Source organism: Natrix helvetica, assembly GCF_964273705.1.
Source record: "Natrix helvetica genome assembly, chromosome: 3".
NCBI lineage: Eukaryota > Metazoa > Chordata > Lepidosauria > Squamata > Natricidae > Natrix > Natrix helvetica.
The window spans coordinates 118,426,613-118,453,962 of NC_138549.1; the positions used below are offsets into that span (position 1 = coordinate 118,426,613).

Consider the following 27,350-nt stretch of genomic DNA (forward strand, 5'->3'; position numbering starts at 1 on the left):
TGCTAAAGCAAATCTAGGGCAACTACATAAATATAACAATAAGGAAATTAAGTACTTAACTACTCAAGTCTCAAAATCATTAAGTAGCTTTTTTTAGAAATCTTGCAAGCATAACAAATCTGTTTCAAATCAGTATTTTGCAACGTCGGTGGATTCTTTTGGTATTTGAATGTCCCAACTCTTCTTTATTCAGCTCACTTTCTTAGATTGGGTTTTATTGAAAAAGTCCCTCAATTGTGCATAGATTCTGTGCATTTAAGTGATATGTACTGATTAACAACGTAGTGGTAGGTTAATAGATATGTAAAGGATTTTGCCTAGGAGAGACAAAGGATTTTTTTTCCTGGGAACAGCCCAATCAATAAGAGTGCTTCCCTTCTTTTTTATTCCAATTCCTCTTTGTACTGTAAGAACAGGTCCAATTAATTCTTCCACAACTACAGTTTTGGAGAGTTTCTTCCTGAGTGTTTTATCTTTTTACTTATTTCCAAATAAAAGACAGCATAACAAATATGTAGGAAACCTGATTATTCAAATTTATTAACATCAAGAATTATGCAATGATGCTGTAGAACTTTATTAACAAATAGAAAACAGACTGTATACAACAGTGACCCCTACAGCACTATGCTATCACAAGGTAAAAATGAATGTTCTCTCCAACATCACCACCCAGGATTGTTGATTTCAATGCAGCTTGGATACATTGGATAATACAGTTAGAGACCTTTCCACCACCTTTATTTTTAGAGCTATGCACCTGGGAGAAGGCTGTAATCTTCCTGCCTTTAGTGCAAGTGTAAGTTAATAAAGAGGAATAATATATAGTACCATTAAATTAATTCCAGTAGTCTTGCCACATTGGTTAATTAAACCATCTTTACATAGTTGAAAATAACAGCATTCTAATGACTTTTAAATGTTTACAGGATAGCAAGATTTAGACCCAAACCCAGCCTGTAAGAAGTGATTTCCTTACTTGAAAACCCCCAATTCTTCTCCCCCTCCTATAGCCAAGGCACCCCCATTCGGGAGCTGTTTGTGCAGGAAGGCTGGCCTTCCAGAGTTGTGCTCTTTTACCTTGGAAAAATACTCTGATACACTCGGTTGGCCACATTTTCTATGTAACCACACTTTAGGATGCTATTGGCACAAAAAGGACTAAATAAAGGAATGTTATGGTGAGGTCCCTTTTTTAGAACTTGACTGTGTGGCAACAATGCCACATTTCCTCCCTTTTCAACAAGACAAGCTCTGAGGGCAGTGGGTCTCTCTTTCCCTTAGAAAGTTTATATGGAATCTGTTGAAATATATGAGGTCACTGGACACATGTCAATAGGATCAAGCATCTGATCTAGCTGCTAGAGCCCCCATCTGACAGACAAGCCTATGGGAAAAAAAAGACTTTAGAAGTAATCATTAGGTTGGCTCCAACTCTGTGGAAATGAATATTCTACAAAGGACTGAAGAGGGAGTTGGAGGATCCCAGAGCTATGAGCCAGGTGCTAATATTAACCTGGGAGTGCCCGAAAATGGGCAGCGCCACTATGGTTGAGACAACATAAAGGGGGGGGGGAGAGGGGGAAAGCAAAGGAAAATTCAAACCCCACCACCTCTATTCTCCTGTTTTGCCTGAGCAAAACATTAAGACTTGCAAAATAATTTTTTAAAAAAGAAAAGATATAAAAGGCTAGTTAACTATTTTACATATATAAAAAATTCTGTCCCTTCCACCTAGTGACCCTCACCATGAAATGTTATCGGGGTGGTGGAGGGAGGGAGAAGGAGGAGGATAAGGAGTGTAGGTATTAACGTAAATCCATCTGGTGCTTGGAAATGTGAGAAGATGGTCCCATTTTTAGCATGGTGGCAATGTACCTAAATACTGTGGTCAAAACTGGTTGGTCATGGGGAGGCTGTTGCCGCAACAGCAGCATCTGCACAGAAGGATTAACAAATGGGCGGCTGGCTGGGAAGAACCCGTCTCTGCACTTAGACATTCCTGCTGCAACTTGTTGAAAGCATTAGTTACGTTGCATAGTGATCAAAGCTGCCAAGATACTCCAGAGCAGCCCGATAACACAGCTGATACTGGTCCTGGAAAAGGGAGAAAAATAAAAATCAGTGCCAAGTTGTAAAGGTAGCTGTCAACTGTTCTATTACATCATAGTTCATAAATTAAGAAGAGGAGGTCTTGCTCTGCACTTCAACCTGATACAATTGTGTCCATTTCTGGACTGGGGGATCTTGCTTACAGTCACCTACGCCTTGATCACCTTCCATTTGGATTACTGCAATGCGCTTACATGGGGCTGGTCTTGAAGACCACCCCAAAGCTGCAACTAGTTCAGAATGAAGTGCAATTTTGGGTATTCTGTAGTTCATTCAAGTAACATCATTGTTGTGTGAGCTGCACAGATTTCCAGTTGCTTTCTGGGTAGAAGTCAAGATGCTGTTTATCATCTTTAAAGTCATACATGGCACAGGTGGAATTGTTTCTACCTAAGTGTACCTGCCCATCATACTACATTAGGATGGGTGGGTGTGCTCCATGTCTCATCCCTTAAATGTTGCTATTTGATGGACCTTGGAGGCATACCTCTTTGGGGGCCACCATAATCCTTTGGAACAACCTCCCACTGGAGATTGAGAAAGACCCCCTAATCTTTTAGCCTTCAGAAGATGGTGAAGACCTGCCTCTTCCCCCTTGGTTATGTTTTAACCAAGTTCTGTGGATTTCTATAAGTCACCTAGTCATTGGATGAGACATGTGGCCTTATAAGCCCTGTAACTAACTAACTAACTAACTAACTAACTAACTAACTAACTAACTAGCAAACAAACAAACAAACAAACAAACACACACAGAAGATAACTAATACCAAGCTGATGCTAGATCCTATACCAAATGAAATGAAATATCAGATTCATCTTTTTATATATCACACCTCAAAGTGCCAAGCAATAAGACGAATTCCCAGTAGAATCTGTAGGTTTAATGGCAAACAACTGGTTGCTTTGATTATACAGAAAACTCAATTATGCAGAATTTGTGGCTGCGTTTACACTTAACCACCTCACATTAAAATTTGTTTACTACTAAATTATAGTACCTTTTTTGGTATGCATTTGTTATAGGTATAAATACAGACTGGAAGATCTATTCTCTCCCATCCAACCCACTGAAAAGGAAAGATTGTCTTGACAGACAATATCAAGAGTAGCAGTTGGGAATAAGGTGTGTAGATCAGAAGCAAATTGTCTTACAAAAAGAGTTTAGTCTTTCTGGACTAAATACTGGATTGCTGTTGTCATGTAAAGAGGCAAAACACTTGAGTGGTTTCTGGGGCTTCAGCTGTCCTTTAGGTCTGGCAGGCTGATTGGATATCATTAAATTATTCACAACGCAATGCTATTCACGTTGCCTTTCTAGATGAACTTACAGAGGGCTGGTTGATCCCTTGTAAATATCTGCTGGAGTGGTTTTTTGAAAAATTCTGTTTGTATCTCTTGTTCCAGCTTTTGCAGATTATGAAGTCAGTTTGGGATTTGTGAATGCTTCAAAAAGGACTTGGAAAGAATGGTGATTCTTTAAAGAACGAATTCATTGTTGATTAGCCTCTTGTAACAGCAACATCTTTTCCCAGTCTTGTGCAGAATATGAAGAAACTTACTTTGAAGCATGCACTGTCTGATAACACTCCTGCATCATGCGATCCCTGAACACCTTGAGTATTTTATTTATTTATTTAAATTTAAATACAACTCTGGTGGACTTTGGGTGGCATATTGCCCTCTAACTATTACGTAATTGTAGTTTTAGAACTTACCTGACTGAAAAATAACTGCATTGTTAATTGCAATTACATTTGAAATTACTAAAATCAAATTATATATTTGTCCTGTTTTTCCAGTGCATTATTCAAACACCAGTTGGCAGGTCTTCAGCCAGAAAATGGTGGGGACTATTTCTGTTTTTTTGTAACAGTTCACACAGGGTTCCAGTAACTTTCCTCTATCCAGCACCTGAAGAACTGGCCAAAACAGCTGCTTTCTCTCATTGTGCCTCTTATATGCTTAAAAATAGGCTACAAAAGTTTGGTTGAAACATTTTTTAAACTAACCTTACTAACCTTCTAAATCTCATGGTTCATATAACGCTATATATATCATCCTGGAAACAAGACCAAGACCAATAGTTGTCAATTAGAAGACAAGTTAAGCTAGAGCTGTCAAACTCCTGGCCCACGGGATGGATGCGTCACGTGTTGGCCACGCCCTTGCCCATATTAATGAAGGGGGGGGAAAAGTCCCGATATGTTATGTGACACTGCTGTGACATGAGTTTGACACCCCTGAGTTAGACTATTCTATTTTCAGAATTAGCTTTCTCATATTGGGAGGCAGAGCTTCACTCCACTTTCATCTAATGCAGTGGTTCTCAATCTGTCGGTTGGGACCCCTTTGGGGATCGAATGACCCTTTCACAGGGGTCGCCTAAGACCATCGGAAAACACATATTTTCGATGGTCTTAGGGACCGAGACACCAATTTTATGGTTGGGGATCACCACAACATGAGGAACTGTATTAAAGGATCGCGGCATTGGGAAGGTTGAGAACCACTGATCTAATGAATGTTCAAGTTTCACTCTCCTCCATTATAAGGCAGGAAATAGCATGGCAAGTAGCTTTACCTCTGTCTGCACCATGGCTGGTCGCTGTGTTCTCAGGGTCTTCACCGTCTGGAACATATCAACTACACCTTCATAGCGCATACGCTCCAGTACAATACTCAATGTGATGAACACCCCTGTACGTCCGACCCCAGCACTATGTACAAGGAAAAGAGTAAATGAGTAACGATCCCAGCTCGGATTGCATGCAAGCGATTGACACCCCAGAAGCTCACAACTTCACATAGAAACCTGCTGCATTCTAACAGCTTCAGTTCAAATGCCATGCTACACTTTTATGCTTAAAACACACCATTTGCTTGGCTTCATTCTTAAAATGCTTCCGTGTACAGAACAGTGAAGGGATGCGGTGGCTCAGTGGCTAAGATGCTGAGCTTGTTGATCAGAAAAGCCAGCAGTTTGGCGGTTTGAATCCCCAGTGCCGTGTAACGGAGTGAGCTCCCATTACTTGTCCCAGCTTCTGCCAACCTAGCAGTTCGAAAGCACGTAAAAATGCAAGTAGAAAAATAGGAACCACTTCTGGTGGGAAAGTAACAGCATTCCATGTGCCTTCGGCATTTAGTTATGCCAGCCACATGACCATGGAAATGTCTTTGGATAGCATTGGCTCTTCGGCTTTGAAACGGAGGTGAGCACCGCCCCTTGGAGTCGGGAACGACTACCAGATATGTGGGAGGGGAACATTTACCTTTCAGAACAGTGACATCAGAAGCTCTCCAGCTTTCCTGGCAACCTAATTCACCCCACCATTAGCCTATCCCTAAATGAGCTTTCAGAAATAGCTTAATGCCCAAACTCACCTGCAGTGCACTGTGATGGGCCCATCCTGGCCAAACTGCTCCTTAGTTTTATGTACTTGGCCAATGAAGTCAATAAAGCCTTCACCTGTTTTTGGTACTCCCTGCTCCGGCCAGTCAGTGAACTGGAATTGCCGGATAGTTCTTGATTGCCCATCCTAGTTGTGGAAAAGAGAGTAAAGTCATTGTACTTGCTTTCATCTTAAAGTGTTGCTTGTTAGTTCCTGGGAAGACTGAGGGGAGTAAGTTAAATCTGAGCATATTAGCTACAGTATTTTATCCCAAAATGTCACTGGCTGTTAGGACAATAAAGCAATGCCTGATGATAAATGCCCTTCTGTACCAGGGAATTGCAGTTACTGATGGAAACAACATTGAAGAATTCAGAATATGCTGTGTAATACTCACTCTAGCATCAGTGACTTTAAACTCACGAAGGATATATTGAGGCATGTTATATTCAGCCATGGGATCCACTACAAAATACTGGTACCGAGCAGAGCGTTCTGCTGGCCAGTACTGGTGGCATTTTTCCTGAAAAGAAAAAAAGAAAAAAAAAGCTAAAATTCACTAGTGGCAAACAATATAGTAGTACTTGCACAAAAGCTTTCATATTCAAAAGTGACAGTATAAGACTTTTCTTCATAAATGACGCCTCCCTTCTGGCTGGAAATGACTGATGAGCTTCACCTTGAATAGCTCTTTCCTTCTCCACCCCTCCAACACTTTCCAATAAGCAATCAGGTTGTACTCTCATTTATTTTCCCAGTTCAACGTTTCCTAGGCTTTATTGCTTCAACGGAACCTTCTCATTGTGTGGTCATCAGTAGTGTCAGAAAGGGTATTTTTAGGCTTTAAAACTTGCCATAATTGATGCAGAGAAAAATCGCATGAAATTTTTACATTTAAAAATTCAGATGTCTCATATGCCTCGGGTATTAATGGATCATCCCTGACCACAAAATTCTATGAATGAGACCTACAGTGAACAAAATAGCTTGAGGTTTAACTCTCAAATCTGTATCTCCCTCCTGTTATTTCTATTCACGTCGACACCAGTATTGTTGCCTTAAATTTTCACATTCTCTATTGCAATACTTTTATTTTTCTATATTTTCAAGAAACATGGCTATCATACCCACTTGCTCAAATAAATTCTAAAAAAATGCCACACTGATAGTCATTAGTTGCGGGGAAATGTTCATGAGTTTCTGTTGTTGTTACAAAATGTACTACTGAAGTCATTTCTTCCATATGGCTGGTGTCAATGTGCTGACTGGCATACCAGCAATATTTTCTTGACTTTAATCTGCCACAATCTTCCGTTTGACTTTTCCTGCCAGTAACTCTATGACCTCATTTAGAATTGTTTTCCAAGAGAGTGCTATGTATATATTTCTTTGGTTGTGACTTTTCTTAGATACTCCTAATCCACGATAGCAAATTCAACCGTCATATCTACAGTTTTAAGGAAGTTTCCAGTTTTTGGCACATAAAGCTGTACTGAAGAACCACCCAAAAGCTAGGGTTGGCCAACATTCTTACAATAATGGTAAGCCTTTTCAGAATGTTTTGGCAGGAATGAGACGGATTCAATCTTCTCTTGATGCTGTTCATCTGTGGTGGCCTTTAATCTTGGTCAATCTCTTCCTACTTATGGGACATTAATGATTTTCTGCCTTCCTAAGTGGCAGATTTTTGCAGCCCTTTATTTCTCTAGGACTCAGTGTAGCTTGAATTTTAGAAGAGTTTACCATAAAAGCAACCATACAAGCCATGGTTTTTCCACTTTGTAACCCATGCGGGATTTCATGCCAATGATGTGTTAGGTGAAAAACTTCTGAATTCATTGTGGTTGGGAGCTTATTGTGATCCATATAGTACAAGGAAGTTCTCCAAACCACTGAATCAACCGTCCTGGATCATACAGACTTAAGTGTACTGAAGAGCAACTTAAAAAGCAGTGTTTGCAACTTAACATTTTTCTCTGATCAATACTTTTTTTCAGTAATGTGCATGGCTATATCCATTTGAGATGGAGATACTGACAGAGTAGTAGCTGCTAAATCAAGAGTATCCTGATTAACTAGAAGATCAGGCATCGCCTCACTTCTCTGTATGTCTGAGAAGAACTCCTTCCTGCTTAAATGTAAAAGTCTCCTCTACTTGTTTGCTTTTTCTGAAGGCTGCCCCAAAGGGTTATTGTCTTTCACTTATGCTATAGGATATAGCCACTTTTCTCTGCCAGCTTTGGAGGCTCTCAATGCTCAATTTAATGAGACAAATACACAGAATGGTAGCAGAGGCTGACAAGAGAAGATACCATCATCCTAAGGGCCTAAGTGGCTCCTAGTATTATTTTGTCTTTTGTTTGTGATCAAGTTGACTGTCTGTTTTCTTCAAGTGGATTTGGAGAAGTAGATGTTCCAGGCTCTTGGAGAAAGTGTTCGATAAGTAGTAGAGGCTTTCCCCTACCTCCTCTTTCCTCAGCAGCTCCTAATGCTTACTACTATTTCCTCTCATCTCCTCCGCCTATCTACCAGTTTATGCTCCTTTAGTAACCATGTATCAACAATAGGCACAATTTTATTTACTTGGTTGGTTTTATTTACTTTACAAGGTTTCCCTTCTCCAAGATCTAGTACTTGAGGCAAGTCTCATAAGGAGAGGCCAACCCTGACAAATGCAGGCTGAGAGCTTGCTCGGATGATTTCAGGGGACAGAACTTTTGGCCACTCAAGACATGGGTAGGAATCCAGAAGAAAGTATCAGCTACAAAGGCTTTGTGTTACATTCTCTACCTTTTATTGATTCACCTGTTCTAATGAGGGAAAGCATGGCTGAATTATCTGTTCATGAGTCCACCAGGACTGGAAGGCAGGGTATGTTGTGGGTCCCATTTATTAGAGATGTATATCTGGTGGGACTATGAAAAAGGGCCTTCTCAGTGGTGGTTCCTTTCCTATGAAACATAATTCCGATTGGCCCTCATCTTGTTGCTTTTTCAAAAGGCCTCTGAAGATGTGGTTTTATCACTAGGCCCCTGAATAGCGATGGAGCCAATCAAGTGGTTTGTTTGTGTTCCTGCTGCCATGGAGGATGAGTTGGATTTTATATTGAGGATTTTTAATGTTACAAACCACCCAGAGTCCCCTGTGTGTAAGTTGGGAAGCCATAAACATTTGTTAAATAAATAATAAGACAATAAATCTCTTCATGGAAGATCAGGTTTTGCAATACAAATCTCTTGTTAGAACGTAAAAATGCAAGTAGAAAAATAGGAACCACTTCTGGTGGGAAAGTAACAGCATTCCATGTGCCTTCGGCATTTAGTTATGCCAGCCACAAGGCCAGCTGATTATCGCACACACATGCATGCCAGAAACCCAGAAGAGGAACGGGCGGTGCCACGCATGCCAGGCAACATGGCTCCATGTGCCACTTTGGGCATGTGTACCATAGGTTCGCCATCACGGGCCTAGAACATACTAACCCGCCCCATTTCTCGCAGTTTTGTCAACATCACTACAATGGTGGAGTTGTGTTCCCACAGCATTCTCCAGAAATCCTCTGTAGTCTCAGCCAAAGGTCCCTGTGTGGCGATGTAAGCTTTCTGTTGTCTGTAAGATATCAAAGGGTTCAGATTAGTGACTAACTCTGGCACTTCTGGCATGGGAAGGAGACCGTAACGTACATCTGGGTCAGGTTTGGGCAGTCTTTGACAGTTTCTTAAATATTTTAGGGCACATGTTGCAATTATTTTCATTTATCGCTTCAAAACGGCAGGAAACCTGTACTACTAATTTGGTGAAATCTTGCTGCCAAAATTTTAGTCACACAGTTGGAGATTTAACACCCCAAAATCTAGGTTCAGAAAAACTAGAAATCACTGAACATCTGCATGCATAGGGAATCTAAGTCTTGTGAAGTCAGGGATAGAGATCTAAATTCCATGGTGACATTAAGATGCAAATCCAGCCAAATCTATAACTGAGGTTGTGATACCTTTATTTTACCACTATGGGGCACTACAGTTCCTTGTATATATAACCTTAGGCGCCTCACTCATTTAATCTCTCCAGTGGTGCTAAAATTAATGAATCTGGTATAGGATAGCTGTAATGATGGACGACAGAGATGCAAGCTGCTCCACGGTGGATTTATAAGACATCATAAAAGGTGAGAGCACAGTGCGGGTGAGGGGAGGAGGAACAAATAAAAATGCAGCTTCAGTAGCACCTTGGGCCAGTTGATCCCTTTTGATAAGGTGGAGAATGATTGCTCACTTCAAATAGAAGGATGAGAAGAGATAAATGGGAGCCCTCAGGGACAGTTTAGGTAAGACATGAAATGCTATCTCCTCCAGTTTGGCAGGCACTCAATAGTCCTCTCTCAATAGTAACATTCCTGTTTTAGCACTACATACGTGAAAGTGTATCACACTACCTACAGCTGCTTTATTGGTGAGAGGGGGGTATATAAACTTAATAAATAAATAAAAAATAAAGTGGCATCTCATAGGGTTAATGGCAGGATATGAAGCTGAGTCATCATCAGTAACTCTTCTGCTTTTCTAGCTTTAGCACAGCTCAGAAATCTGCTGAAGTTCTTCACTCTTGTGGGATGAAAACTTATTTCATGTTCCTAGCTCTCTGCCCATTATGTCCTTTTTAAAGTCATCCTTCATATTGCCAATTCATTTCTGCTTTTGCAGCCCGTAAGATATCGGGGGGAGGGGGGAGAGATAATAAAATAAAGGTCAACGCTTCCCCTCACGCAGAAATGATTATCTCATGAAATATCTCTGAGTCCTCTACTGTAGGTAAACTGCTCTGCAGCCTGGTTTTTTCCCCCTTGGGCCACATGTTTTGCATCAAACCTTTCAAGTGATAGGAAAGGGCTTATCTGCTTGTATTGCAGTGCTGGAAGGAGATCTGACAAATAAGATGTGCATGTGTTGGCGAATGAATTATACAGCAAGGTGCCTACAGTGGGTTGGCTGCAGGGAAACTAAGAACGCTGAAACCAGTATCTCTCAGTTAACTAGATAATAAAGCTTGAAATGAAAAGGTAGGAAGAAGAAAACCACTAAGAAAAAGTAGCTTAATACAGGTGCCGTGAACCTGATTGATTACGCCTGCTCTTCCCGTCTCAGCATTGCTTGACTAAAGCGTCCAAATTAAAGAAGCAGGAATGAACATCACAAAAGAGAGTCAGACGTTGAATAAGATGGCATACTTTACCTGTAACCATCTACAAAGCTAGCATTGATATAATCTGAGCCTTCAACACCCCGGATTGGCTGCAGGCAAACCCGTGTCAATTCATAGGGCATGATATTCACTAGGCGGTTTTTGAATTTGTTGCATGGAAGATTGGCACTGATGAATCGTGAGGTATGTGCTTTGGAATTGGCAAGGAGCTGTAAAGAGAAGTGACAAATTGGCAGGAGAGATCGGGCGCAACACTCCAGGAGCAACAGGTCCCTCAACATCAGGTACAATTTTTCACACTTAATACAGAAAAAAAAGATTACCTGAAGAGATGATAGAACTTGTTTAGGTAAGAAGTCACTATCATGCATTCCAGCAGGGAGAATATTCTTGCTCATATTGGAAAGAATCTAAGAATTTCTTGCTGAGCCGCTGTATCATTAAGACTGGAAAGCACAACCGTTGCATTCCCACTTTATATTTTTTAGATGAGCATCTCAACACATCTTGCTCATCTAAAAATTCATGAAAACAGGCCCCAATTTGATCTACACACTTATCAGCACTGCACAATATTGTTATTCGGCAATACGGTCTGATACTGATTGCGCAATGCCCTCCAAACAGCCGAAAGCCACCTCCTTATTTTCACAGGGTTCCCAATCCTTACATTAAACGGATACAGGAAGATCTATGAATATCCACATGCCTGGCTGCTCCTGCTCTGAGTTCTGTGGAAGTTTATTTGCCAGAAAACTACCCATGTGCTCCATCACAAAGGAAATGCCCGGAAAGCAGGCAGGAGAAATTCTATTGCTTTTCATCTAGGGCAAAGTCAAACTGAGATTCTGGATTAGATTTTAGAAGCATTTTCCTCCACCCGTCTGTGATTTTTGAGCCTAAGACCAAGTCACTTTTAGAGGCAGGGGTGGTATTTGTATTGTATCTCTGGCAGTTGTTGAAATCTACTGTCAAGTCCCTGGCTTTATGTTCCTGCTCTTATCACTGCTAACTGTTAATAGCAGGAGTCACTTAGAAATGGTAGACTGACATTAAGATCAATTCTTATCATAACAGAAAATGGTATAAAAATGAGTATTGGTGGCTCTCTTGCCTTAGCAGCAGTGTTTGTACTCTCTCTCTCTCCTTTTCTGCTCTCTGGGAATGGTAATAATGGAAGGAAGAAGAAACTTTGCTGAATCTTGCACCCGTCTCCTAACTCTCATTAAAGCAGAATTAGGCACCCAGCAGTGCTGATGGCGCTTGCTCCTGCTACTCTTTCATAGGAATAGTATTTATAGGAAAAAAGAACAGCTACTCATTCACTCCTTCCTCTGGCTATAGAGAGGATTAAGCCCAGAAACAGAGGGGTGAGTAAATGGAGGTACAGTGAGGAGTTCATACTTTGGCATTGGTTTTGCCTTCTGTTGCTTGCACAATAAATAATTCGGTTGACTTTAAAACTATGTCTAAATCTGAAACTTTATCCGCCACCTCGTCTTTTCTGGGCAAATAAACATATTAAGAGAATTAACAGAGCTATTAACCAGTATCAAAGCCGTAGGAAATACTGGCATGAAACTACTACAGATGCAATAAATGCTAACAAGCACTGACATTTGTGACCATGAAGGCAAGAGGCACTGGAAGTTCTTAATTTCTCAAGGGCTTAAAGTAAAAAGTATGTCCAGGTAAGCTTTTTTTAGTGATATCATGAACACCTCAATTTCCACTGGGTTCTGGATACACTGTAGCTCCAGCTGTTAGTGATGCTGAGAACTTCATTTTAATCTGCCTTCCTATATACCAGGGGTGTCAAATGTGATGTATCGCAACTTTTTTCCCCTTCGCCAAACCGGGCCTGGGCATGGTCAATGCGTGACACATCTGGCCCACGGGCCACAAGTTTAACAGCCCTGATATATACTTTTCTAGAAGCTTATCAGTACAGGACAGATACTGAATGTTGAAGACACACAAGTCTGCATCCAAATGTATTTTAATACTCTCTATAGCAGTGGTTCTCAACCTTCCGAATGCCGCGACCCTTTAATACAGTTCCTCATGTGGTGGTGACCCCCCAACCATCAAATTGGTGTCTCGGTCCCTAAGATCATCGGAAATAAGTGTTTTCCGATGGTCTTAGGCGGCCCCTGTGAAAGGGTCGTTCAACCCCCCAAAGGGGTCCTGACCCACAGGTTGAGAACCACTGCTCTACAGTGTAGAAATCCACCAAAGGACCATTATACTTAGAAAACTATCTTCCTTCAATCCAGGAATACATTGTCAGTGAGAAATGACAACCAAGCATCTTATCTAATCCTATAATTGCGCTCTAGATTTTGCATGCACAGGTACAAATTGAAAACAATCTTTTACTCACCTTAAACTCCAGTTCCATTGCTGTGACACTCTCACCTGGAGGTACCTGACTTAGTTTCTGGATGTGGGCAAAGAGATTGCGGGCAGGCACCTCGGTGTTTCCACAAGTGGCTGCTTCTAGCAAGGCTTCGTGGATGAAGATATATTGATCCTCAGTCTGCACCATATAGTTTCTTTGTGAGCGCATGCATGTCACATGCCCATAGATGTCCACTGTCTTTTCATGCTTCATCCTCTCCAGCATGGCATCAATTACAATGAAGCAGCCTGTTCTGCCTACACCAGCACTGTAAAAACAAGGCATAAAGCACGAAATTGGGCTTCTGCACAGTGGCAAAGCTCTAGATATTCTGATTATTTTCCTAGTATGACGCAAGAATAGCTTATTTTCAAGGTCATCTTTATATTTAAGGTACCAGTATTATTAGAAGTTCCAATAGGAAAGAGATTGACCTTGGAAATAAAGTATAACCTGCTAGGATGCTGAACTGCTGAGCAACTCTATGCCCTATCTTATGTAAGCATCTCTTACCGTGGGACGGCCAATGTAACCCAATCTTACTTAGTGATGGCAGTCCTTATGGGACAAACAACTGACAACCCTTCAACAAGGAACAGATATGGTATCTGACAGGAAAGAATTCCGCAGCAAGACATTTCCTTGCAGCTGCCTATATGCAATTCTTTACAGGATTTTAATAGGGAGAGAGTATCTGTTAATTATACATGACTCCCATCTGAACCAGAGCATGAAGAGAGAACATTAAATACCGTTTCTAAGGAGTTTGTGGAAGCTGCAATGATGAAGAGGTTTGTTCAGTAATAGTTCCCACTCAGCTGCAAGAGATAAATCACTGGCTGGATAAGATGCCAATTCCTAGTGAACTAAAGTTTATGGCTGAAGCACTTTTTTAGCTCCAGACTGCAGCATAAGAATTTATCACTATGCATGCAAATAGTGTGTATCTGTATACTTAGATAATACCTGCAGTTTTGTGCTTTTATGTATGTGCAAAGTGATGCCAATATGTTTTTCTGTTGTCACAAACATTTAACCACCATGTACCTGTCCGCTTTTGGGATATTTCACATTATTGTTTTAGTAAGATTTTTATTTGTTGTCATGTTTCAATTTTAAATGAGAAATATGCTAATAACGGCATGTTTTGTGAAGATTCACATGTGCACACGTTCAGTGAGAAGGTGTACAGTAGCTGTGCTATTGGATGCATATGTAGAATTTCATTCTAAAGTTCCAATATTAATGTTTCTAATGTGGTTGTTTCTTAAAGAAAACAGTGGGTTAAGAACTTTTGACTATAAAATGCTGTATATATTAGCAGAGGAATTGGAATGCCAATACTATTGTTCCTGCAGCAGTAGGTTGCCTATAAATCCCCAAATATACAACAATCCCCAAAGACAGAGATTTATAGTTTTTCTCTATCGTGTTATCCTGATAGTTCATCATCACCGATTTACATGTGTAAGAATCAGCCTTACCTGCAATGTACAACCACTGGGCCAGCATCTGGAGGATTGCATGTTTTCACTCGTCTTAAGAATGCTAAAATAGGAGTAGGATATTCTGGCACACCATGGTCAGGCCAAGCCATAAACTGAAACTGTCGCAGTTCCCGTTTTTCGCTGGAGCCATTCTGCAGATAAAGCCGAAATACTTTAGCTGGAATTAATGGGCAGTAGATGAATTCCTTGATTTGGAACTCATGTACCTTAGAGTACTAAGGTCTTTTCAACATGCAAGATTATTGTACATCTTCTCTTACCACATGCTTATTTATTGTATCATTTAGTTCTATTTTTAAGCAATATTCTTATGGATCCTTGCTGTGATTTGTTGTTCAATGAATTTTCTTGTGTCTATAATATGAATCCTTATGCAATTCTGAATACCATATGTACAGAGAGTAAGGAAGGTGACCTTAACGGAGATGTGCAGCAATTGTTACTAAGGCAAAAGGGGCTGAAACATTTTTGAAGTCAAGACCAAAGGCATAACATTCAGAAGTAGCTCAGGCACATGACTCCCTAATTCACTGAAGCATAAACAGGATGAAGTATAGTACTGTCAGAGTTATAAGATTCTGTTATTATAGTCGATCTAATTAAAAATAGTTTCAGTCTTCCAGTGGAATTGATTTCCTGGTCTACCTAGTAGGATTGACAATATCTGAAGAACTGCTTTTAAATATTTAAATGCAATATTCCTCAGGCTATTTACATATTGAATTACAGATAGTCCTCATTTACTGATTGAGGTTTTAGTGACCATTTGTAAGTTACCTCTATGCTGAAAGAAGAAACACATGACCAGTTTTTACACTTTTGGCTGTGGAAGCATATCCACAATCTCTTGATTGTGAGTCAGATGTTTGGCAACTGGCATATTTATCATTGTCATAGCAAACCGTGGTCACATGATCACCATTTGAGACTTTTCAAACCAGTTTCCAACAAGCAAAATCAATGGGGGAGCTGGCAGGAAGCTTAACCACAACGGGCAGCTGGAACTGACATAAGTTAAGCATGGTCATGTGATGTCTCACTTTATGGCTGTGCCATTTAGTGATGTAGTTGCTGGTCTCAATTTCAGTGGGTAAGAGATCTGTACAATATATGTTAACATGCTTGGCCTGCACTGCAGACTTGAAATGCATGAAGCGCCACTAAAGCATGTGATGCACATATTTATAAGACACACAGTATGTACAAGACATTGGCCTTCCAATTCCATTCTTTTCAAACTGATGCTGAAAAAAATGCTGAATATGTTTTTGGGAAGTAAGGAAGATTACACTGTCTGTGAGGCTCGAATTTCTACTTCATTTATCAGCCTTTTTGTTAATGAGTTCTTATTATATGTCATGGGCCATTTTATTTATATTATTTTATGATGCTATAATTGATTGTAGCATGTTGTTTTAAATCTATGCTGCACTTAGTTATTAAACATGTAATTCCTTCTCCTCTTTCTTAAAAATCCATCCATTATAACTCATTTCCTCCCTTTTTCCAGTACCTTGTACAGGGCAAATGTTCGGACTGTATAAGTTGCAAGTTCAACCGTATCCAGCAAAGTCACTTGGATCAATCCATAGGTCTCGGTACCACGTCCAGGCCAGTACTGATCACATTTCACCTGAAATAAAACCTCCACATTAATGGATAATCCCTGGAATGTAGCCTTCATTGGGTTCCACAACATAGATTGATACTTTTCTCTTGTTGCAATTCTCAAATTTTACCTGTATCTACTAGAATTTAATGGTTGTCAGAAGAGGACCTATCTGGGAATAAAATACAGAAACACAAAACACCCAGATTGCATTTGGCCAAGACGTACAGAGAAATTGAATACTTTTTGTTGTATATTACACCTCCTTTTATGAGACCAATATGGCTAAATGACCAGGCAGGGAGCAAAGAAAGATACTTGATGTTCAGAGGCAGGGCTAAGAAGCAAGGATGCTAATAGCTATAAAAGAAAGAAACTGAGAGAAATGGTCAATTCAAAAGCAATTTCTTTCCATATAATTTTCTGTCCTTTCCCTGCTCTTTGGAAAGATTGGTATCTGTAGACAAGCATACTCATTTATCCTCTTCTCAGGGTGAATACGGGAAGCCTGCCTCCAACCTGTAATCCTCTGCTTGGGATTCTGCTCAGGTTCCTGGCATAAGGTCGCCAGCCTTATTTTTCCTAGGTATCAGTTGTGAGAGGAAGGGCAGTGCTTTACATGTGCAGGATACTGCAGCTGCGTAACAGAGACTGACAGCAAGAGAGCTTGACCGAGGGAAACTTAAGAAGCTGAGTAAGAGCAACAAGCTCAGGAGTGGAATGGGTTTCATCCCTTTGCTACAAGCCCAGTGCATGTCTGGTCTGTGTGCACACAGCAGTGATGTGCAGTCAGGTGAGGCAGGGGAGGCACAGCCTCACCACTGTCATCATGAAAAGAAAAAAAATGTAAAAGGAAAAAGGCAAGAGCTGAGGTCAGGCTGAGCTAGTTGCTGCCTCATCGTGGATGACTCTGCTTAACTGTTTTAAAAAGCCTCTAAAAAAGCACCCTCTACTATGAGGCAGAAGAACTGCATGCCTCATCTAGTCTGACTTTAGGCATTTTATGATCACTCGAGCAGAGTTAAGCAAGGTTTAAAAGCCTAAAAATTCCTGACATAGGTGAAGCACGCAGTTCTCCTGCCTCATAGTAGAGGGCGCTCGTTTGGGCGGGGCTTCTTCAGAGGACCCAAGGCAAGAGCAGACTTGAAATCCTCTCTGAAACAGCTGGAAAAGGTACATGTGGGTCAGAGGGAGGGGGGGGAATTCAAACTTCAAAGTGTAGTTTGATTGCAGGCAGAGCCATGTTGCATTTTCAAACCTGTAATCAGTGAAGCTGGGCTGGATCCTTCCAGGGCTGGGGGAAAGTGTGTTTAGTCCAATCCAACTTCTGTGTGTGTGTGTGTGTGTGTGTGTGTTTGAGAGAGGGGGGAGGGAGGGAGAGAGGGAGGAAGGAGGGGAAGGGAGAAGAAAAAAAAAAGAAGGAATCTTCTTTCGCAAAGGAGAAAAACAAATGCTGTCGCTTTAAATTGGAACTGAGCATGCCTGGCTGTGGAATTCTGGGAGTTGAAGTCCACAAGTCTAAAAAAATTTGAAACCCACCACTGGGTCAGTGCCTCACCAGCCATAAACCTCACCGCACGTCACTGGCACACAGGGAGAAGTTCCTTCAAGGGATAGCTGAAAAGGCTACTCTTGCCTGAGGTCATTAGTCTCCTTAGTTGGGAAGGGCCAAAAATATGAAATTAATCAGGCTGTAGTGCCCATTTTATTCTGTTTTTCATTCTTACCTCCACGGCTGCAATTACTGATACTCAAGGCCAAAGACTAAGCTGGAACTAGCAGCATGTTTTTTGCTCATAACACAATTATGGATTTGCCCTTCTAAATCCCTGTCTTTTCTAATGAGAAGAACTAGCAGTAGTAGGATTTTGTATGCACAACCCATTCCAGGTCAGGTAGAAGTTGCGAAACATGGACTATATTTCTCCGTATTCAGCCGCCATATTTCAAAACATTCATGCATGCTAAAAATTTTCCCAAACGTATCTTGCCCTCTGGGTTCTTTATTCTTCTACATCTCTCTTTGTCTTGTACATTTACATAATGAATCAATATTTGATTAAAACAGGATAAAATACTCTGCCCAAGAAACAATAAATGTAATTATATAGAACGTGTGGAGAAAGGTAACAACAGACTAATTGGAAATCAATGATGTTCTGCTTTTTAATTGTCAACATTTTTAATGGGTGAGCCTTGTAATCATTCCTGGATGAAAAATGAAAGGGTGTCCTAGAATCGAGAACACTACTGGAGTGCATCTTGTTTTCTGTGGTTATCTGGAATTCTGGGTTCAACCTGGATGGTGAAGAGCTTTTTACATATGTAACGATATAACACAGGAAGGCAAAAGTTGGGCTAGCAATAATTTGAGCAACGGCCTTCTTTTCCACTCTTTCTCCAGGGAAATTGTATTACTCTGTATATACAAGCATAAAACAAACTTTGAAGTAATCTATCCCAGGGTTTAATAGAGAGCCCTAGCTGGTAATTGAAAATTATTTATTCATGACCAGATAAGAGTCACTCACATTTTCTGCCAAATTTACCCATAATGTTTATGCCCCATTTCCAAGCTCTGCAAATTTTATGCTGAAGCTGATGCAGGATGGCACTAAACCAGATAAGGGAGCCTTTCTTCTGGCACTGCTCACTTCTCATTAATGTCAGGAACGCTCACAACCTGGAAATTCATTTATTGCTGGCAGCCCAGTGGTCTCCCAGTTGCTGGGAGAATAAGGAGGCTTCCATACAGAGTTTTAACAATGGGAGAAGAGCTAGTTTGATACACAACTCTACCTAGACTCAATCTAAAGCTTGCAGTCTGCAAATCAGGGGGAAATCTCTAATTTATTTGGACTTGTGTATTTATTAAATGGTATAGAAACTGGAAGAGAGGCAGGAATGAAAGATAGCCTGGATTAATTTTGCATTTAAGAGAGCCTTAGAGATCGCATGTACTGCTGATTTGGTTGCCAACTGCAAAGGCATTGGATGTAGAAAGTGATCTGCTCTTTGCAGCTCTTATGTAGTATACATGATAACTAAAAACGATGCACCTACCATCGTGCTAGGATTTTCAAGTCATGAATACCAAGCAGCTCACAGATCCTTTTCCAAGGCTGTTGTTATTTTACAAGGTTTGGAAAGTATTTGAAGCACTGAACTCCAGAAATCCCAGATGTCAAATGTTTAAGGCAACAATTCAAGGACAAAGCATTACTAGGACTGAGAAAATGGCTGCACCTGTTAGCATTTGTCCGAAGCAGCTTTCAAAACTCCTGGACTGGGAAGAAGCCCTCATGTTTGGAGATAAGAAAAGGGTCAAGCTTGAATGAGCACTGAAAAGATGCTCAAAGGGTGTTTAAATGCGCCTCCTCTCATTAGAAAACTCCCAGGGGCAGGGATGAGGCTTTTAGTTCATGCTTTACTTCTAGCTCTTCAATGCCTCTTTGACCGATTCCATTCTAAGGCTATTATGATTCCTCAGAGACAGGGTCCCCTAGGTGGGAGTTTCTGTTCTATAGGAACAGTATTATATCTGTAACTGCTAGCAAAGGAAAGCAGGGCTCTAATGAGTACTAGTGTGAACTCTGTTAAGTGCAGAGGAACAAATGGGTAAGCACTCTCCCCCCACTATACTTGGCTGAGTGGGTGGGCAGGCTAACTTGGTGGAGTACGTCACTTCAAGGGTGCTACGGCATCCTCCATCTCCTAGGAAGTAATTAGGAGAGCGAAGGATGGGAAATGTGCTACCAGAAGATAATATGCATTTCAACAGCAGCAAGGCAGGAAGCAGAGACAGGTGCCCAAAGGGCCTTACAAAACGTGTTATCTTGGAGAAACACCCTCTGTGGGGCATCTTCTAATAGCTGGGCAGCCCCCAAACAAAACTAGCTGGACTTTGGATATTTACATATTCTGACACACACCAAAAGTGGGGAGGCGACTATTTCTCTTTTAACTCATCTGCAAACATTATTCTAAACACAAAGCCCTAGACTAATAAAGCCTAATTAATAAAGTGCAAGGAAATAATATGGCTACTGCTTAAATGCAATTATCAGCAGCAACAACTGAAGTGCTTAAATTACTGGAGCTTGTGGGGCATTTACTTCGTACTTCAAACTGTTTAAGGCACAAAGCTATAAGCGTTTTGAAATGATTAAAGCAGAACTAGATGTCACATCAAGAAACGGGGTCTTATTTTTTATGTTTGTAATCTATAAAGAAATAGATTTCTTGATGTGACAATCTATTTCTTGCCACTGTTTTGCTAGAATAGCTTATTACAATGCCTTCTCTCTTCCCACCCCTTTCATCTTCACCATACACATGGTAGTGTTCTGGATGACCGCATATCAATCTGCTTGCCCCACCTTAAAAAAGCAAAGGGTACCCACTGCAGGACATGCATAAAAGATGAGAAGAAAAACAACAGCATCTATGGACTATCTTTAGTTGAATAAAGCTTAAAAAATAGGGGGTATTTATCTTGGAACAAAAGATTACTAATGTGGGAGAGATTTATAAGGTTGTGAGTAAAAGAGAAGGAACAATTAGGAAAAAAAGTCATACAAAACTTGAAGTTACCTATTAAAGATGAAAATTATGGATTTATATACTTAAGTAAATTTAAAACATTTTTTTCAAAAATGAATAGCTAATTTATTAGAATACCCACATTAGAATGTTGTGATGCAACATGCACAAATTCTTTTTAAAATTAGGGTATATAACACATGAAAGAACTGAACAATAAATGGGCACTAATCATGACACCCCAAAGTATATTCTTTTGAGTAGTGTTTACTATTCATCAGGATAAACACTTTTTCAACCCGAGATTGAAATAAAGGCTCTTTCCAATGTACTCTTTGCAGTTCTGTAGTATTTTTGTGACACAAAGTGGCATTCTCCTTTCAGTATTAATTCAGTAAAGGTTAGGATATATGGTTGCATGCATTGCTCTCCCTCCACATATATCCCCCGCCTTTATTTAGCTGTTCCCTGAATATTCCTTATCTCTATTGCCTTACTCAAATGTATTTGACTAAAGAAATGAGTGCACCACAATCCTGTGGTTGGCATGGAAACGTAATGTATTCTGTGCTCATTACAAGAGATGCTATCTTCTGAAGAACTCTCTGCCCAGGATCTCCAATTGAGCTCCATGTTTTGCAAGAATATTCTGAAACACAGGGGTCTTCCATTCAGAGGCCTTAAGGCAAATAAATCCTTTTTACACATTCAAACTGTGCACGGGAGTCAGAATTTAATATGGCTATAATTTTTGGGTGCCAGACACCGCAGAAGACATCAGCAGAATGGTTTATACATGGAGATTGCTTCTCTCTACCACAAATTTCAATCTATAGATTGTATATAACTGATATACACAACCCTATTCTGATGATATGCTTCTCGGTGTATGGGGTCAGTTATGCCAAAAGTGTGTGATTTGCTACTGTACTCGCCTTTGAATGCTTTTGAATTGCACAAGGAGTGAGATGAACTCGAGCCATCAATTCCTCCAATTAGTCATATTGTAATTTTATCACTTATATGATATTTCATAAATAAGAATCTTACCCGGGCCCTTCAGATTACGAATGAGACAGAGCATAGGTGACAATTTAATCTCATAAAACGATTTATAAATAATCCACTTAAGAACTAGATGGAAAAGGAAATTCTATGATGGACATATTGGTACCATAAATTATTCCCCCCTTTTTCCTGCAATGTTGTAAAATTGTGGTTTTCCCCAAAGATTTGCCATTGGAGTCCTAATATATAAAGCTGCTAATATTCTTGGAAGCACTGCATTCCCAGTATCAACTTGGACTACAACTCCCTGAAGCTCTTATGGTCAGTGGGAGAGACTACGTTTGTCCATACCCGAGACTTTTCCTCCAGTCGTGTCATCATGACGATTGTTGCTGTACGTTGCTCCCATACCATTCTCCAGAAGTCACTGAGTGTCTCAGGCAATGGCCCCTGTGTAGCAATGTAAGCGTTCTGTTTGCGGTAGCCATCAATGTAATTGGCGTTGATGTAGTCACTTCCAGGGACTCCTGCATGAAAGGAAAAGGGCAGGAATGTGTAAGAAAAGGGACAGCCAGAATCCTGAGCCATTCAGAGAGAGGATAGAGATTGTAAGGACGCTGGTGCTAACATTTGATTTTAATCTTTTTTGTGGTGTTTGATTGATTTTAACATATATTATCTTACAGGACTCCTATAGGAGTGCAGCTATTTATAAATGCAGTAAATAAGTAAGTAAGAATCTGTTGATAGAATGCAAATTGATGAGGAATACATTTTAATGGACACTTAAACATTATACAAGAAGGAAATAGCATGGACACAAATCCTCAATCATTCTAGGGGCAATCATGGCCAAAGAAAGATTTATGCCATTATTTTTGTGACTTGTTAATGCAACAACATAAAATCAAATGTTAGTTATTAAATGTTAGGACAACTGTACAACCTAAGACTCTTAAACAACAATATTTTTAGAAATCCATCCGGAAGAAATGAATAAATATCTCTTTCAAATAAAGGCAGAATTGACTTTAGAATACATATTCCATGAAGATCATAACTTTGCAACTTGACATTCGTTTTGGAATTAATGGCTTTAAATATAAAATTGTAAGGACACTTACTAGGTTACTGTCTACTTCTAATGAGTCACATCTCTTTCCTTTCCCCAACCCAGTTATTGTTTTGTCCAAATACAATATTACAACAGATTGAATGAATCGAATGATTTGGGACTTGAGTGGTATAAATTTAAGAAATAAATTTGGTAGAAGAATGTACATTGGAAGACTTTAATACCTGTCCTTACATAAATTCATGATAGTGTAAATATGACAACAGGAAGTTACGGTATTTGGGAAATCATCATGCAAAAACAAAAGTATAAATAAAACCTATAATGTTAGTCAGACATCTGGATCTAAAACTTCTAGTTAGGGCAATAGGAATTGCTGTCAACTTATTCTCTCATATACTAGATGTGGTTAAGAAAGCAATGCACACTCTGAAAAATGAACTTTTTAGATTGTCCATTGAAACCACATATATACACTGATAAATTCAGTAGTGAAAAATATTTGGAACAAAGACCTATACATTAACACACTGTGCTATAAAACAACACAAGTGTTAGAGAATATATGAGAAAAGCACTCTTTCTACAGTATATATGCACTTTGTTTCAGCCTCATGTAAGTTTTTCAGGTATGATGTTGAGAAATGTGATTAGTAATCTTCAAAAAGTATGAGTTATGTCCATTCATTCAGCCGCATCAGTTGATCAACCTAGATTCTTGACAGTGTTGCAGCCTTATATTTTGTAGTCAAAGTTGGGCAGATTATAATTGATTCCACACTACACTGCAGAAACTTCAAAACCTCATGTCTGATGCTGCAGTTTATTAGTGAAAGTAGCTGTTAATAATCTTACCATCAATGGAGGTCAAGATGACCCGAGAATGATCATAGGCAATCACATTTGCATAGCGATTCTTTGGTTTATTCACTTCCAAGTTGGAGTTCTCCCAGGTGAACTGCTGCCCAGGATCAATGGACTACAAGATAAGTGATAAAAAATGGAAGAATAAGTGTCCTTTCTCCTCTCTCTCTCTCTCCTTCCCTCCTCCCCCTCTGTCTCACACACGCACACACTCATATACATGCAGCATATTTATTACGTTTCCAACTCTTACACATTTTCTCAATGTTGAAACAGTATAGAATAATATACTGAGTAAACAGTTTCATATGAGTTATCTGATGGATGATTAGAAAATTTACTTGCTGGGTGGGGCATTCAATCTTGTTACCACTTCCATTTATGCTACAGACAATACCCAACAATAATTTTAAAAACAGGCCCTTTGCCAGTTAAATACCACATTTAATGTTTCTGTCCCATGAATTCTCTTATCATCTGAACCCTGAAACACAGATGTGGTATGAATTGCTGAATACTGACTCATATCAGTAAATTTTCATATGCAATATACCTGAAAATATAGTACAATTAGCACTTTTTGATGCCTAAAGGCTAATTTTCCAAATATCTTTTTTTAATTAAAAAGAGAGAGAGAGTTAAGAGTAGAAGCGTGTATGCACACAAGCCAAACACACACACACACACACACACACACACACACAGATATACACACCAAGAATCTCTGAGGATTGAAATGAGGATGTGATGATTGAATTTAGGAATACAGATCAGTGGACACAAAAATGGATTGTTTGTATTTATGCATACATGGAAAATGGACTGCTCCCTTCAAGCTCTCCCATAGCTATACCTAACTTGGCCTTTGCAAACATTCAATATTCATCCTGGAATAAACATCTTGGAATGTACTATTGAGTCGGTAAATCATCTCTCCCAACTGCTATTCTTTCCCCACAAATCATTTCTCACAATACTTGCCAGCAAAGAAACAGCAATCCAGGTCCTTAGATCAATATTTGCTGTTCAACATTTATACCAGAACCAAATCCCTCATTTGCTTACCTCAACTACTATAAAAGAGAAGTATCAGTCATTTTTCCAGTAAGCCAGAAGATTATATACCAGGAAACGAAACAGCAAAGAAATGACAGCAGAAATGCTAAGGTAGAACCCCAAGTAACAAAATCAACTACCATAGCCTACATTTAGGTTATTTCCAGTATACTAGGGAGATCTGTGGGTTGTGTACAATTCCCCAGCACCATCTGTAGTCCTCCAACACTGCACGGCCAAATTTGATGGCAGAGTGTCTACTTTGTGGCAGTGCAATTCTTTGGGTTCCCTTGCTTAAAGAAAGAAAGGGAGGTTTCTGTGAGATTTCTGCTCCCATTTCCATTTTACAAAGCCTAAGCCTCTGACCAATTCTGAAGACTTTAAAGATAGAAATAGGGGTAAATCTCTTCTTCTTTAAAGGCTTGATGTTCCCTTAACATACACACATGAAGGCATATAAGTCCCTCTAAAGCCAAGCTTCATTAACAAACAGCGCACGTATTGGTATCAACAGAAGGAATGATGGCCAAGTTCAAGATATTAAAGATGCCTTTCTGGAAAAACTGAACATCTCCACATCAATTGTAAAGGATTTCCATTTCAAGGAACAGCAATTGAACATATAAAAAGGATTTTCACAACTTCAACAGGAAGGATAGGACATCATAATGTGGCTAATAAACGGTTTGGAAAATGCAAGAGGAAAATAAAATATTATCAGCATAATAATCAGGCAGTGCAAAGTGACAGACTAATTGTTATAGCTGACTGTAGTCATATTAAGCACACCTCCTAACTGATAGAGGCAGGTCCAAGGATGGTTCTAGATAAAACTTTTATAGAAAAAGCTGTATTTCATCCATAGAATTTTATGAAGGATCAACCAGGTCATCCTTCTACACTCAGCCAATATTTCCCTGTTGTCTCTTTCTAACTCTTCTAATCCTCAAGGGGTGGGGAGTAGAGTAACAATGCATTTTCTTCAGCCAACATGATGAGAAAATAAACAGCCATGATATGGTTAGATCAACTGTGGCAAAAATAGATTTATTGGAGAAATCTCTCCTAGCCCTAATATAGTGAGATTGTGAATCTGACCACGAAAAATCATAGTTATTAGTTGCACACTTATCATGCTATTCCTTTTTATGATAATCAACATTATGTAAAGTACAGACTTCTTGAATGCACATATTTTTTGCCCATGCCACTTTTCCATTATAACAAAACGGCAGTGCTTGACAGCACTACAGAAAGCATCAAACCTCTTAGTCCAAAGTTACTTGGGGATGTTCATCTTATGCTTAGGTACATTTGCTTTGTCCCAGGAAAATGGAATTCATCTGGGTTCCTCATAAAAGGAAGTTCCCAATTTGTAATAAATCTATGATGGAAAGCTTTTGCTCTTGGACAGGTATTTCACATCTCTAAATAAGCACAAAAACTGGAGGCCATCTGAAATCTGACATTATAAAGAATGATGGACAGTTTAAAATAAACTAATAAACACACTTACATCTCAAACTACATTTTAGTAGTTTTGATATACTATATCATATGCTCAAATTCAGAACTTTTGTCATTTCATCTCATTTCCTAGACGTCAAAAAACGTCTGCAGACACTTAAGAAAAGTAACTGTCTCATAGACATTCTTATATTCAAAATACCTGGTATAACTAAATTCTCATTATTTTCAACTATATAAGAAGTGAAAACACCCTTCAGAGCCGTTTCACAGGTCTTTTTCAAACCCAGAAAGATAGAAGTACAAAACTCACCTCTGTACCAAGTCACACTAAAATTGCTGCAATGTGTTGAAACAGAAAGGGAAAGGTGGCACAAATCAACCATCCATTCCCAATTCCCAGCAATGCCATTACAACAATTGTCTTGCTGTAGAGAAAGTGTAAAATCCTTGACTATGCTGTCATTAACAAGCCCATAAGAAGGCAAACAGGTGAGAAAGGCAGGAGAAGGAATCCACCTGGCTGCGAAGAGGTGCTAATTAAATACGCCTGCAAATGAGTGACTCATTTAGTAGTGAAATGATTTAAACTCTGATGAATTAATGTACACCTGTTTTCCCCTTAACACAAACAAATGAGTAAATAAGCCAGAGAAGGAGGGGTGCTTAGAATGCACCTGTAGACCATTATATGTTTCTTTTACAGATGGGCCACACCAAGTAACTCCCCACCCACCAAACTACCTTTTGTTTGGTGGAATATTCAATTTTTTTGAAATTTGAACACACAATTCCTTAAGCTCTCATCCCTATGATTTTAACAAGTCCAACATGTCTCTGAATGATAGCAGCTCTTTGTCAGCTCAACCACCGAACAATATCCAACCACGAAGCCACTCAAATGAGGAGTCAATCACAGGACATCATTCCTACAACCACAAGGAAACAGCTTCTACTAAAGCAGTCATGTTTTTGGCAATTTGTATATAATTGAATAAATGCACACATACTGGAGGGATGAATCCAGACACCTGGGGATTTCACAACCCCAAATGCTCCTTGTCATAAAACTTGTTGCTACTGGTGTATTTTCCCATCAACTTTCCCAAATGAG

General features: G+C 39.7%; 1 protein-coding gene across 7 annotated transcripts in view; it reads right to left on the reverse strand.

Annotated features, from left to right (window-relative positions):
* Positions 1-513: 513 nt before the first annotated feature.
* PTPRF (protein tyrosine phosphatase receptor type F) overlaps positions 514-27,350 on the reverse strand; it is a 549,550-nt gene continuing 522,713 nt past the window's right edge. For all 7 annotated transcript variants that reach the window (XM_081946120.1, XM_081946118.1, XM_081946119.1 and 4 more), the window contains 11 exons: positions 23,705-23,828; positions 22,126-22,301; positions 16,129-16,248; positions 14,592-14,746; positions 13,090-13,375; positions 10,737-10,915; positions 8,987-9,113; positions 5,902-6,027; positions 5,497-5,651; positions 4,697-4,832; positions 514-2,097 (listed from right to left, as the gene is read on the reverse strand). In XM_081946120.1, coding sequence (XP_081802246.1) covers positions 2,029-2,097; positions 4,697-4,832; positions 5,497-5,651; positions 5,902-6,027; positions 8,987-9,113; positions 10,737-10,915; positions 13,090-13,375; positions 14,592-14,746; positions 16,129-16,248; positions 22,126-22,301; positions 23,705-23,828 — 1,653 coding nt within the window. In that variant the 3' untranslated portion in view covers positions 514-2,028. The remainder of the gene's footprint in view (positions 2,098-4,696; positions 4,833-5,496; positions 5,652-5,901; positions 6,028-8,986; positions 9,114-10,736; positions 10,916-13,089; positions 13,376-14,591; positions 14,747-16,128; positions 16,249-22,125; positions 22,302-23,704; positions 23,829-27,350) is intronic.